This window comes from Lepisma saccharinum, chromosome 29, assembly GCF_977018435.1.
Source record: "Lepisma saccharinum chromosome 29, izLepSacc3.1, whole genome shotgun sequence".
Classification (NCBI taxonomy): domain Eukaryota; kingdom Metazoa; phylum Arthropoda; class Insecta; order Zygentoma; family Lepismatidae; genus Lepisma; species Lepisma saccharinum.
This window is the reverse complement of record NC_139257.1, coordinates 2,646,381-2,660,325: the sequence shown is the minus strand read 5'-3', so window position 1 is coordinate 2,660,325 and position 13,945 is coordinate 2,646,381. Positions and strand designations below refer to the sequence as shown.

The 13,945-nt window shown below is 36.2% G+C and overlaps 1 protein-coding gene across 1 annotated transcript in view; it reads left to right on the top strand.

Annotated features, from left to right (window-relative positions):
* LOC145981159 (uncharacterized) overlaps positions 1–3,024 on the top strand; it is a 35,687-nt gene extending 32,663 nt beyond the window's left edge. The window contains exon 4 of the mRNA XM_083114288.1: positions 2,888–3,024. Coding sequence (XP_082970414.1) covers positions 2,888–3,024 — 137 coding nt within the window. The remainder of the gene's footprint in view (positions 1–2,887) is intronic.
* The last annotated feature ends 10,921 nt before the right edge of the window (positions 3,025–13,945 follow it).

Here is a 13,945-nt window from a genome sequence, read left to right as displayed (position 1 = left end):
GACCTTAGAGAACATTCAATTATTCATACTGGAGATAAGCCCTATGTGTGTTCGACTTGTAACAAATCATTTTCACGGAAACAATACCTTAGACAACATTCAATTATTCATACTGGAGATAAACTCTATGTGTGTTCAACTTGTAACAAATCATTTGCACAAAGGAGATATCTGAGACAACATTTCACAATTCATACAAGAGAGAAGCCTCATTTGTACTGAGCATGTAACAAATCATTCACAACAAAAGCCAATTCTTCCACGATATTGTAGTAATCATACTAGGGATGCACTGTGTGTGTTCTAGCATGTATCTGACTTGCAGTAAATAAATTTTCATAAAAGATTTCATAGTGGAGAGAAGTTGAATGCTCCTTAGAAAATAGTTCCTTTACTTTACTGGATTGCCGTGTAACATATGACCAATATGAGTAAACTCTTTCTGGACTCGCATTCCAGATTTGCTCATCCGGCATGTAATAACAATGACCACTTCTCAAAAACGATCTGATTGATCTAAAATATTTCTAAGTCCAGAAATCGTTAATGTGGCAACCTAACACTTTAGCATCAGCTGAGAATAGCAGCTTTACAACATGCCCTGTAGTACAATTACGAACACTGTGCTGAGATATTTTCCTTCTCGAATATACCGTGATGTTTAATATCTATGAACCACCATTATAATGCAGAATAAAGAGAAATCTTTATTTGGAATAATGGTGTTATATGTTTATCTGCACATTGCATATTTCATTGATGACTTAAACAAAAGTGCAATTCCATTCTTCATTTCATCAGTGGAATCCATCATGGATCCATCACGGTTCACCACATTCATCACACACAGGTGATGGATTTTTTTTAAATTTAGGGGAAATTGACCAACAAATTAAGTTTAGGATCTAACGAACATGAATCTCCCACATATAAGGTAGAAGTACTTGTGATTAATTTATATTCTTTTGGAATACCATGAATCAGAGGGCTGAGTTTGTATACCGTCTGCCACTTTAATAACCATAAGCTAATTATTGAGAAGTATCCCTGATTGAAAAATATTTGTGGAAGTTTAGCAAGTCGGAGAAAGGATTTGGGGAAAATCCACGACTTCATCCAAGCCAGAGTCCCTTCTGAGGCCTTACAGCCTCCACCATATCCATTCTCATCCCTGAAAACCCCCACACCCCAACTTTTTATCTACTGCCCAAAATTCACAAATCTGGCAACCATCATGTCTAGCTACAACTCACTCATGAAACGAATTTCAGCCTTTGTTGACTTCCACCTCAATCTTCTTGTGAAAGCTCTGCCCCCTACCTCCGTGACACCAACCACTTCCTATAGAAAATCAACATCCTCCCACCACTGCCTCCAAACACCATCCTTGCCACCATTGACATAACTTCCCTCTACACCAACATACCTCACTCCCATGGCCTCGGTTCCATAGAATCCTTCCTCAATAGCAGACCAGAGCCCCAGCTATAATTTCCTGACCCACCTAGCCCCATGTCTTCCCGTGCAACCATTTCACCTTCGAGGACAAGCACTAACTTCAAACCTTTGGCACAGCCATGGGCACCAGAATAGCCCAATCCTATGCCAACCTTTTCATGGGAAAATTCGAACAAGAGTTCCTGAAAACCCAAGCCCTGAAACCTCTCCTCTTGCTCTTTTTCATTGATGACATCTTCATGCTCTGGACATATGAAGAGCCATCCATATTCACCTTACTACACCAGCTTAACCGCTTCTGCTCCATCAAGTTCACCTGGCCCCACTTCACCAACCAAATCACCTTCTATCCATATGACAGCAACCATTCATATTCAATACTTACATGTCTCCAGCTCCCATTCATTCCACACCAAGAAAGCTATCACATTCTCCCTGACCCTCTGGTATCAACACCTCACCACCTCCTGACAGAACCACAACCTTCACCTACACCAAGCCTTGGTCAAACGTGGATATTCTTCCACCGTGTGTGGTGTTTGCTCTTTGTTACTATTTTCAAAAACCCACCCCACCCTCTTCCATATATTACGAGGAGGTTCTTGCGTCAGTGAGATCGTTTATATTGTATAATTCGCGATGCTCGGAAGTTGCAATCTGGCAATGTGGTATCCCCTAGCGGGACAAGCATGTACGGTCGCTGAGAAGCCACACCCCCTTGCTCCCGTAGCAAGCGAGCCTGGTTAGACAGACGCAGTTGCAGTGGTATTTCTGATAACAAAAGGTAAGGAGGTTTTTCCTGTAGGTAGTTACGACCGTTGGCAGGTGATCGGAAACATTCGAGATGCATTGAATTTGACTATACCATTTTGACTCGCCGTTTAACTTACATGGAATGTTAATTGCTGCTTAATTTGATGTTCTGGTAAGGCTTGCTTTAACTTACCTAAGTTTAATTATAATTTAAAATCAATTATTAGTTTATCTATAAAATATTCCTTGTCATGTTGATTTCGGCCTAGAATTAAATATGCATCTAAAAAGAATGTTTCGTGTTCATCGATAACCAAATGTTTCCGATCATCTAGGCCATCCTTTTTGTAAATGAATAAAAGTGCATGTGTCAGACTGATTCAAGATTTTAGGGTTGTATTTATCTGCACCATGTCTTTACTGCATTTGTGATTTTTAAACTGTACATAAATTTGCAAATATGTGTGGAAAAGGGTTTCATATTTTGAGGGTAAAAATATAAAGATTGTAAAAGGAGAGTTATGGGATTTTCCCATGAATGTATACAGTAAAAAGTTATAAGGGATTTTTAATCCGATTGTATTTTACAATTTCTGCTTGTAATAAAACTATCACTTTTACAAATCTCAACTGGGACTATTTTTGTGTTTGCCTAATAACAATGATAAATTATCAGGTGTGTTTGATATGAAGGTGCTTGAATATGAAAGTATACAAGTTCCTATTGGATTACGTGTAAGAGACGGAACAAGTCTTTGGGAAGGGGGCAACTATTTCTGTATTTGTGGACCTGTGAAGGTTGTGACTAGATGATCACGTAATACCTGGATCGGATATCCACCAATACAGAAAGGGGAGAGAGATCTGTAATTTAGGGAATTGGTTTCTTATATAAAATATTTACGTTAATTATGAGTAGTCAACATTGCGGGCTTAAACTATTAGTAGTTAAAGAAAAGGGGAGGGGAGCAGGTTTTGAGTAGGATTTTTTTAAAGGTTAAGATTTCAACCTGTTTTGCTCTCAATGCTCAATGTTTGTGTGAGGTGGTCGTTAATAGTAACTGTTTTTGGAAAATTTAATATATATATTTGTTCTTAAACATTTTTGTTTAAACCTAATGACCACATCACACGTGATCACCAAACAAATATTCCAAGCTGCTTCATACACCTCCACCAAGAAACCTGCCGCCAATCCTCCTGTACTTGTTACCCAATATCACCCTCACCTCAACAAAATCACGCACACATTATGTTCCCTCCCTCCCATCCTCCACAGTGATTCTGTCACCAGAAACATATTTTTGAATAAACCCAGTGTTATAGTTTTTCTTGTATGTACTCATTGCTTGCATTATAGAATTATTTTCCTGTAGTTTATGGTTATTACAAGCATAAGAAAACAGTTTTTCTTTGTGACGTTTCAGGAGAATGTCTGATGAAAGGAGCGTGTGTTCTCCTGAAGCGGCACAAAGAAAAACTGTTTTCTTATGCTTGTAATAACCGTAAACTACAGGAAAATAAACCCAGTGTTGTTTTCAAACGCTCCCAACCTCCAAAACCTCCTGCGCCACCATACCCCACCAACTCACAATCAACCCTCTCCCTGCCCGCAAACACAACCACCCAAGGTGTAAAACCTGCCCCATTTTTGTCACTTCCCACACCCTCTAGATCCACACTGCCACTGGCAAGTTCACCCTTTACCCCCCAAAGGAACCTGCCACAGCCCTAACCTCCTTTACATCCTCACCTGCAATATCTGTGGTGGCTTTTACCTGTGGGAAACATCCAGAACCCTCAACCTCCAAATCAACAATCACTGCTCCTCCACCCAAATCCTGAACTTCACTGTTGCCATGCATACAAACTACCATATTACCCCCTTTAATGAATGCTTCCAGATAGAGATCATCTACTCCTTACCCCAATCCACTAACACCTGAGTACATAAGAGCCAGGGGAAAGCCTACATATCTGCTATGGATGCAACCACATTCCCTCACCTTCATCACCACTCCCCACCTCTCCCACATTACACCCACTCCCACCCCAACAGTTTTCAACAAGCTTGGCAAAAGAACCATGTTTTTTTGGTACCATCTATTTCTTTCTGGACTTGGTAACACCGCAGGTCACACCATCTCAGGTCTTTGTTACCAAGCTCTACACTTTGTTTCTACACTTGAAGATACAGCTCGTGGCTACAAAAAGTTGAATTTTTCCTGTGTCTGGTGAGTGTTTCATCTTTCCTTTGTCTGGTGAGTGTTTCATCTTTCCTTGAAAATGAAAAAGAAAGAGGAAACACTAGAAAAACTTAACCTTTAGCATCTACTAGCCACATCATCAATGGTAGAAGGAAAAGCAGAAATGGAAAGTAGAGGCCTACAGCTTGCAGTATTTCCTCTTCTTTTACTTTTTTAGCCCTAGTGGAACTTCTCCCTTTTTCCAATATAAACAGTGATCGATTTGAGCTGGTATGAGCTGGTATCGCATACTGGTAGTAAATTAAGATGCCAAAAATCATACCGGCAGTAATTTTTTTTAAAAAAATGCTTAGTAAACTTACTCACTAGTATATTTACTTATTTGTTTATTATTACCTATTTACTAAAACATAACACGTCCATGACTCATATTGCCTTAGGAACTTCTGGAGTGTTGTAATGAAATAGAGAGAATGAGTGAGAATCAATGGATTTTTTAAAAAATCACCAAAAAAAAATAAATTAAAGGATAGGTCTGTGCACATGAGCATACCAGCAGTAATTTATTTCCAATTCAACCACTGAATGCACACGTACATTATTTGTTGTTCAAAAAGTAATGCCCCACATTTTTTTTCATTGAGAACTATTTATTCATCATGAATACAATTCAAACTGAGCAAGGCTCAATACCTGGTGGAGGCACATAGTGGTTCAGATACCACTTTAAACTGTAGGTCCAGTCCTGATTAACCTTACTGTGTGAGAAGCAGACTTAAACTCCAAATCAATAAATCAAACTGAGCAAAGGTACCAGTACATGTTTCAGCTACATACGTTATTTTTCAACGAATTCTCCGTTCAGTTCTATTGCCTTGTGCTATCATGGTATGAGGGCATGCAGAGGCACAGTAACAAATTTTTGTCTTGGAGAGGTGCAAGTACCAGGATAAATGTGCCAATAATAATAATGATAGTAATAATAAGAATAAGAATATTACTACTAGTAGTGGTGGTAGTAGTAGTATCAAATATGTGATTATTATCATAAATTATGCCAAAAGGGGGTAGAAGTCTGTGCTAAAGCATTTGTTCTAAAGAAATATTTTTTCAACACGTTCAATTTCACATTAGCTAATAATGCAAAACAAGCACACAAATTGCATTTTTGAATGGCAGAAAATGAAATAATAAATGCATTCAGAAATTAATTTCTTTTTTACATAACATGTATAACTTTCATGTACAAGATATGTTTTACACATGCAATATGGAGTGACATAAAATAAGAAAATACTTACGCAACATGCAATCTCTAAATTGTGTACGTATTCAAAGTTTTTTAATAGATATGTACAACAAATATTATTCAAATGCATTACAGAAAACAATGACATTGCGAGCGAAGTGAGCGAGAAAATTTTTAGATCGAATCTTTGCAACTGAAAACAATATTGATTTGATAGGGCGCAAATAATTTCTCGGGAATTCTCATGGCATTCTCTCTTTTACATTTTTTTTTTCATTTAGAACACTTGGCGTCCATTGCTAATTCCCACCGCCCCACAGTGTGGTATTTTCGTAATCTAGCTGGACAAAAGTCAATTTTTGCATTTGGCTACATGGGTTAAATACTTGTTAATTTGCAAAGGAATTGAACCATATTACATGAAACTAGGCTTTGTATTCCAAGAAATCACACTGAACAATAGAAAAAAGGGTCTCACTAGCCAACTACCTGAGTTCTTCCTGCCAAGTGCTGCAAGCAATCGCGTCTTTCGTCTGAGTTTGCTCGATGAATATGGTCTGTTTCTGTGTGCTAGTACTGGTTGTGTGGTGTTCTTATTTTCTTTTTTGTTTCAACATAAGGTTACATTTTTGGTGTATTATTATATGTTTTAGTTTAAGCATGAACACCATCAGAAAAAGTCAAGTTTATTTCTGTATGAGAAAACGTATAAGTCAGTTTGGACTAGAGTTTTAGTACATTATATCGCATTATACAGATCTGTTATCCTAGTTTTCTGAAAGAGTTACTTGTTACCTACACAAATTATATTAATTTGTTTGCAACTGGTTGAAACGAGTTGTTATCAATAATTAGATTTTGATTATTACCTAACACTTGGTTTTGACCTGTAAGCATATATTTAGTTTTCTCTTTGCTAACTTCCAAACCAATCTCTTTAGCTGTTTTGAAAAATATTTTAGCATTATTCTTAATTGTATTTATATCATCCCCTAATAGGTCTACATCATCTGCATATGCTAACAACTGACTCACATCATTTAATTTTAGTCCTTCGTTAGTTTCTTTTACCTTCCTAACTGCATATTCTAAGGCAAAATTAAAGAGCAATGGAGATAATGCATCTCCTTGTTTTAACCCATCATGAATTGTAAATTTGTCAGACACATTAATACCCACACGAATTTTACTTTCTGTTTCACTGGTGCATACTTTTATCAATTAGCAAGCTTCTTAGGTATTCCAAACTCAACTAATATATAATTTATCTCTTTTATTTGACCGAATCATATGCTTTTTTTAAATCAATGCACGTTTTTATTATATTCCCACTTTTTCTCAAGTGTCTGTCTGATGTGAAAAATTTGATCTGTAGTTGATCTGTTACGCTTAATTCCACGTTGATAATCACCTATAATTTCATTAGCATATGGGGTTAGTCTTGTTAAAATAATGTTAGATAATATTTTATATGTTGTCGAGAGTAGAGAAAATCCATGGTAATTATTGCAGTTCATTTTCTCATTTTTTTTAAACACAGGAACAATTATGGATTCTTTCCACTGTTGAGGGATTTCTTCTTTATTCCATATTAAACAAATGAATTTATGAATTTGATATATTAACGAATTCCTACCATATTTAATTAACTCAGCTGGTATTAAGTCAATGCCAGGTGCTTTGTTATTCTTTAGCCTTTAAATATCATCTTCAACTTCAGTCAAGTTAGGTTCTGGAACTAAAGGATCTGCTGTGTGTACTTCATTTACTTCTGATTTATCTCCTACATGAACATTTAAAAGGTCATTAAAATAGTTCTTCCATCTATTTAGAATATCGCTTGGGTCAGCTAGAAAATCACCATCTTTATCTTTTATCCAGTTTATTTTAGGTTGCCACCCCTTTCTAAATTCATTTATACCTGTATATAAATGTCTGATATTTTTATTTTTGCTGTTTGTTTCAATTTTTTAAATTTTGCTTTTCAAGTAATCTCTTTTTTTACTTCTAAACATGCCGTTAACTTCTCGTTTTATTCTATTATAATTGCTTAGATTTGTATCATCCGAGTTATTTAACCATCTAAGTCTAGCCTGATTTCTTATTACTATTAGATTATGACATTCATTATCAAACCATGGCTTACTTTTTCTTGGTTTATGGTATCCTATACTTTCTTTAGCTGCTGATTCTATTACATTACATATGTGCTCCCAGTTCTTATCTACGTCTGTTTCATTTATATTTTCATCATCATTTAAATCCTGCAAAACATCAAATCGATTTGACAGTTTAATTTGGTAATCTTTCTTAACTCTTTCATCAGCAAATTTTCCTGTATTAAATTTTATATTCTCTGGTATATGGAAACTTATGAAAACTGCTTCATCATCGGACAAGGCTAAAGGTAAAATATTTGCGGAGTGTTCAAAAAAATCTTAAATAATTATTACTTGATCAATACATGATTTACTTGTTGGCTTTATCCTTGTTGGTGAATTTATTGTTGCAATCAAATTATGGGAGGTTAGAATTGTATTTAGTTCATTTTTTCTGGACTGGGTTTTAAAAAAAAATCTATTTTTATATCACCAGTCACTATAATGGGCCGTTTTTTATGTAATAAAATGGACAACATTGTTTTTAAGTTTTGAAAAATGTGCCTAAATGTCCATTTGTGTCCGGTGTAAGCAAATTACTGTTACTTCATTGTGTTCTAATTTTAAATTCACTACTGTGTGTTCAAAATTGGATTCTTCATTTAAATAATCAGTTTTCGTTATGTTTTCGAATAGTGGAACTACAAGCAAAAAAACCTGTGCACCGAACTCCCATATTGGGGGGGGGGGGAGAGTGAACCATGCTTCCTTATGGCCTGAGCTGAATGGAAGAAGGGAACGGGGACTTTTCATTCAAGGTTTGTTTTCCTTGTGGTCGCTCTATAACTAGTATGGCAGCACCACCTCGTTTGTGGTGTTTACTGCAATATGCGTTGGCTAAATTAGAATTTGGCGTTTGTGTAGAAGAAACCTCTTCTTTTCACAACCAATGTTCAGTGGCACAAATTATATGTGGGACTTTTTGAGGGATCCAAGAATCACATCCAGCTCATGGACCTTGTTCCTTAATGACTGAAAATTTTGACTCATCAACCTAAAAATATTTTTTTTCCCGAGATAAGAAGTTGTTCATTTTTGTTTATAATAACTGGATGTACATTTGCACTGGCATTCAGATTTTGTAAACTGATTACTTTGTCTGCAGAAGCTATTTGGGGACTGTTTGAATTTATCATAAAAAATCAGTGCTTCGATTGCGCGAGATGATTTTTTTTGTGTCAGTTTGTGTAACCCTGTCAGTTCACAAATCATTATCATTATGTGTTATATTGGTGGAATCTTGATCATCTACTCTTACAGTTGAGTCATTCCTTTGAAAATTCCCCATTTTTATATCACTATCAACACTGCATTCATCTGGTAATTTATTATTATTTTTCGCATTGTCCACCCTTTTTTCTTCATGATTTTTGTATTCTCTTTCACTTCCTTCTGTAATGTTGGGTAGCAGCACTTCACAGGAGGAGTGGGGGGTTGAACTGAGATTGATGGGACACTGATACTCAACACTATTTATGCATTTAGCACTGTGATCACTAGAGCCCGGAAGTTCAGGCATTTATTTTCGTTAGAATAGGCAGGCAAAAAGGCATTTATAATGTGGTAAATAGGCACTAAAATGGAAAAAAAGGCAAAATAAACCGAAAAAAGGCACATTTAGAAGTCGCTTACTTTTATCTATAATTTCTGGCAAAATGTTAAAATCTAAATTGGGAAGAGCATTTCAATGTCTTGATTCCACATAAATACAAGGTGCTTTTTAAGTTCTAAACATTCATTGATAGTCGTCTGTCAGAGAGAATGTTTTTCATAATAGAAAATGATCTTTCTACTTCGACAGAAGTTATTGAAGCATACATATAACAAGCTAATGTAGCTGGACTCATTTTGGTAACAGCATTTTCACCTGTTAGAATATCACAAATTGTTTTCAATTGTTTCAAGTCCTCGTTTGCACTCACTACCCGTTAGCACTTTTCCGCAACAGCTCACCCCTTTTCTCCTGGCACTTCCATCATCTTCTGCATAGATTCCTCGAAGATTTTCATGAATGCTATAATTGTAATTGTCTCTGGCAATGCACCATAATGTGCAAAAGTAAACTTGAATAGCACAGGAGTTTTTTCACTTCACGAATTGAAGCCGCTTCATTTTCTGGAAGAGCATCGATCACCTCACTGATTTTTTGAAGGTTGTTAGCATAATATATAGCTGCTGATATCCAGGTTCCCTATCTCGTCAAGACTGGTTGCTGAGGTAAACTAAGCTCAATCGCAACTTCCTGAAATTTTCGTGTTCGAGAGGGAGATTTCAGAAATATTTTCTTTGTGTTCGAAATCAACCTGTCCACTTCAGCAGTCAATCATGCACAAGAAATGTTAACCGAAAGGCAATATCCTGACTCAGCATGAAATACTTTTTTCTCACACTTTTCTCCTTCAGCAATGTTGAAACATGCATGAGTACAATATTACTTAAATAAGGCGAAAATTATTCACATAATAAACAGAAGAAAAATAAATGCCAACAACGTTTTTTGGGAGAAAAATAATTTATATACACATTTTTTTTAAAAAAATGTCAAATTTTATTGTAAAAGGCAAAAAAGGTATTATAATTAAAAATAGGCAGTGGGGTCCCAAATAGGCAAAATAGGCAAAATAAAAAGGCTTCCAAAACATTCGAAACAACATAAGAAACGTATATCCGGAAAAATTTTATCAATATATGCAGTAGATAAAAAGAGGCATTTTGCCAAACTTCCGGGCTCTAGTGATCACTATGGTCATTTTCATTTATCTTAATTTCACCATGTAAGGTATAGTCACTTGGTTTCCAAGGAAGTTGGACATTGCAACTGTTTGTTTGGCCTTGATTTGTGAGATCCATGGTCTTCTGATTGATGAAGTTTTTTTTCCCTTTTTTTGAAATGTAGTCCATGTTGTGTATAGAATTTTCTATCTATGGAGTTTACATACAAAATGTTGACATTTTTGTAAGATTTACATACTTTTCTTACTTTTCTGTTTACATCTTTAATTTCCAAATTTACACACGGTGGCGAATGTTAGCAACAATGACATTTGTGTGCTTTACTTTTGGTAAGGTGTTTAACAGATTATGAATGGTAGCATCGCCATTATTTTTTTAAACGTCATTTCTGCCGCCAATTATGACGACATGATCTTTCATTACAAGGCGATGACACAACCACTGTGCCATTGTGGAGGCCCTGTTTTAATCTACTTGAAATGTTCAAATTGTTTACAATTGTGTGGGAAAAGCTATTTAATATATATTTTTTTATTTTCTAAGAAAATTTCAGAATTTGTCAACAATTAAAGGAGCAAGAATTAGAAATATCACAAAAATTATTGACAAATTAACAATAAATAAGTACTTGATTACTTACAAGCATTTCATGTGATGGACGACCAAAATTTATACTCTAGTGTAGGGTTATCTGTGTAAAATATGTTTTCGTTATGTGCACTCGAAAGTGGAATTCCTGAAGGAGTGTGTTGCAATGGATTTTGCCATTGACAGTTTTGTATAGATAATTAATGTCATTCAGCAAATGGTGCTGATAGGGAACCTCTTAAGTTTAAACACAGTGTTGAAATATTGTGTAATGGGAGAACCCTGCAACGAACTTTAGCTACATACAAGTGAACCAATTCAAACAATTGTGATTAGTGACATAGGACTTTTCTTTCCACTACTACTCAGTAGCACATGATGCTGAGATGTTAACGTGTCATCATTAAATACTTGGGGGAAGACCAAAACCCAGATGCCTGGTATGATCGTCATTGCACTCAAAGTGAAGGTGTAACAAATATATTCATTCTAAGCACTTTTCAATGTGCTTGTCTACATATGAACAAATTAATTTGCTTAAAAGCTCTCTACAAGTAATTACAAAGTTATACACAAATTCTTCCACATATGATTGTTTTAAGACACACCTTGTTTTTTTAAACTTTCTCTTCTATTATGAAGTGTACACTGGCGAACTTTAAAAAAAGATCTCCCTCCTCTCAGTTAGATTGGAAGCAACAAACAAAAACCGATATTGAGTTTGAAACACTCCAGCATCAATGCCGAAACTCTATGCAAGATAAGGAAGAGATGCAGAGTTGTCAGTCGTGAACACCACACAGAAGAGCAATGTTAACCATGAGTCATCAAGGAATTAGCACAGCGTTTCTTTCTGTGGTCATTCGGCCTCGGAAGAAATATTTGTTGTCCATTTTGAGCTTTCAAGAAATCAGGTTCTGAGCTGGCGATTTATTTTCTTCATGAATGAAAATAAGTTGTTCATTTTTCGTTTCTTTTCTCTCTTTTGTCATTAGCTCTAAAACAAATATAAAAAGAAAACGAGCAAAGAAGGTCGGAAGGCCATTTCTTTCAGCACGTGACAGGCATATGTGGTAACTTTGCTATTTTTACGACCATATTATATTCCTCTTGTTTACTTTCAACGATAAGGACGAATGTTGGAGTGACCAGAAAAAATGAAGGAACACAAAAAGCTCTTAAATATTACCCACGCTTCGAAAATAGATTCCGGCCCCAGTGGCAGAGTGGTTATCACGTCACGCTACGACGCCAGGCATCCCGCATTCGAATCCTGGCCTGGGCATGGATTTGTGAGTGTGTATTCATCAATTTTATCATATCGTCACTAATCCCCATATTTGATTGAGTTTGATTGATTGAGTTTGTGTTTGAAGTCCACTTTATGCACAGTAAGGCTAATCGGGACTGGACCCACAGTTTAAAGTGGGATCCGAACCACTATGTGCCTCCACCGGGTATCGAACCCGGGAACCCTTGTTCACAAGGCGACGATGCTACCACTGCGCCATCGGGGAGGCCTCCTCCATATTTGCAACTTAGCCAAAAGTGGCACAAGAAGCAAAGTAAAATAAAGCAAATCAATCAATCGAACATAGGGTCTCCGGTTTCATAGAGCAGTATGCAAAGCACTCGGTCATGAAGACCCTCAAAATTGAAATAATAAGTGGAACAAAATAACCTGATATTAGAGTATTTTAAGAGTTTAGGCAGATTAACAGTTCACGTCAACCTACAACAATTTCACCTGTATTGTGTGATATATGGTTCTGCCCTAATATAATTGAACGTGCTCTTGCGATAATTGTTACACATTTCCGTCTTGCAACACACAACCTCGACTCGGTACAATATGTGCAATTCCTTGCCCCTTTTCTGTATTTTTTTTCTATTTAAGATATATTATGTTGCCTTTTTGCCTCTTGGTTAATTCGTGGCGATGAGAATGATTGACCAATTGATAACATGGATGTGATGGGGCAAACATGCCTTAATCATAGTTCGAACTTAAGACCTCTATCTTCAAAGCACATTACAATCTGCCACGTGTGTCTTTTCATCTCCAGTCAACATTAATTTCAAGAGGTAGAAACGACGTTACCCAAACAAATTGTATAAATAATTTCCATGACCATAAACATTTGTTGCACTTGTTGAGAGAAATCCATACCCTCGTAACATTATAAGTAAACGTCGACCTAGTTGATGTCCCAGGAACCCCCTCCTTGCACGAAAATCACACTGTGTCCACAGGATTTACGACTGGGCGCTTACTAAAGTAATAGAAATGTGCATCCCCATTTGCATTAATCGTTCACTCTTGGTATATTTTGAGGTCAGCGAATTCGAACATACGACCCTAAGACAGCTACACACTGCCAAAAATCTGCAGTGTCAATAAAGTAATTACTGTATATTTATATATTTTATTTTTGGTAATGGAATATTTTTCCCTTCAGATTCTTATTTATGTTTGATTTGGTTTATTTTACTTGGCTTTTCTGCCACTTTTGGCTAAACGCGACGATGAGGATGAGCGATGAAATTGATGAAGGGACACTCACAATGAACACCGAATGAACACAATGCCAAGGCGGTGTTTAAGCAAGCTGTGTTAACCACTCTACCACGGAGGCCAGAATCCTTTTTAGTTAGGAGAAATCGTTCCTTGACAGCGAACTAAGAACAGTTAATATGCGTCACGTCAGAGTTATAATATATTAAATTTCTAACAATCAATTGGGATTTACTCTTAACCATTTTTTTGCCTACATAAAAACTTCCACAGTTAAGATCGC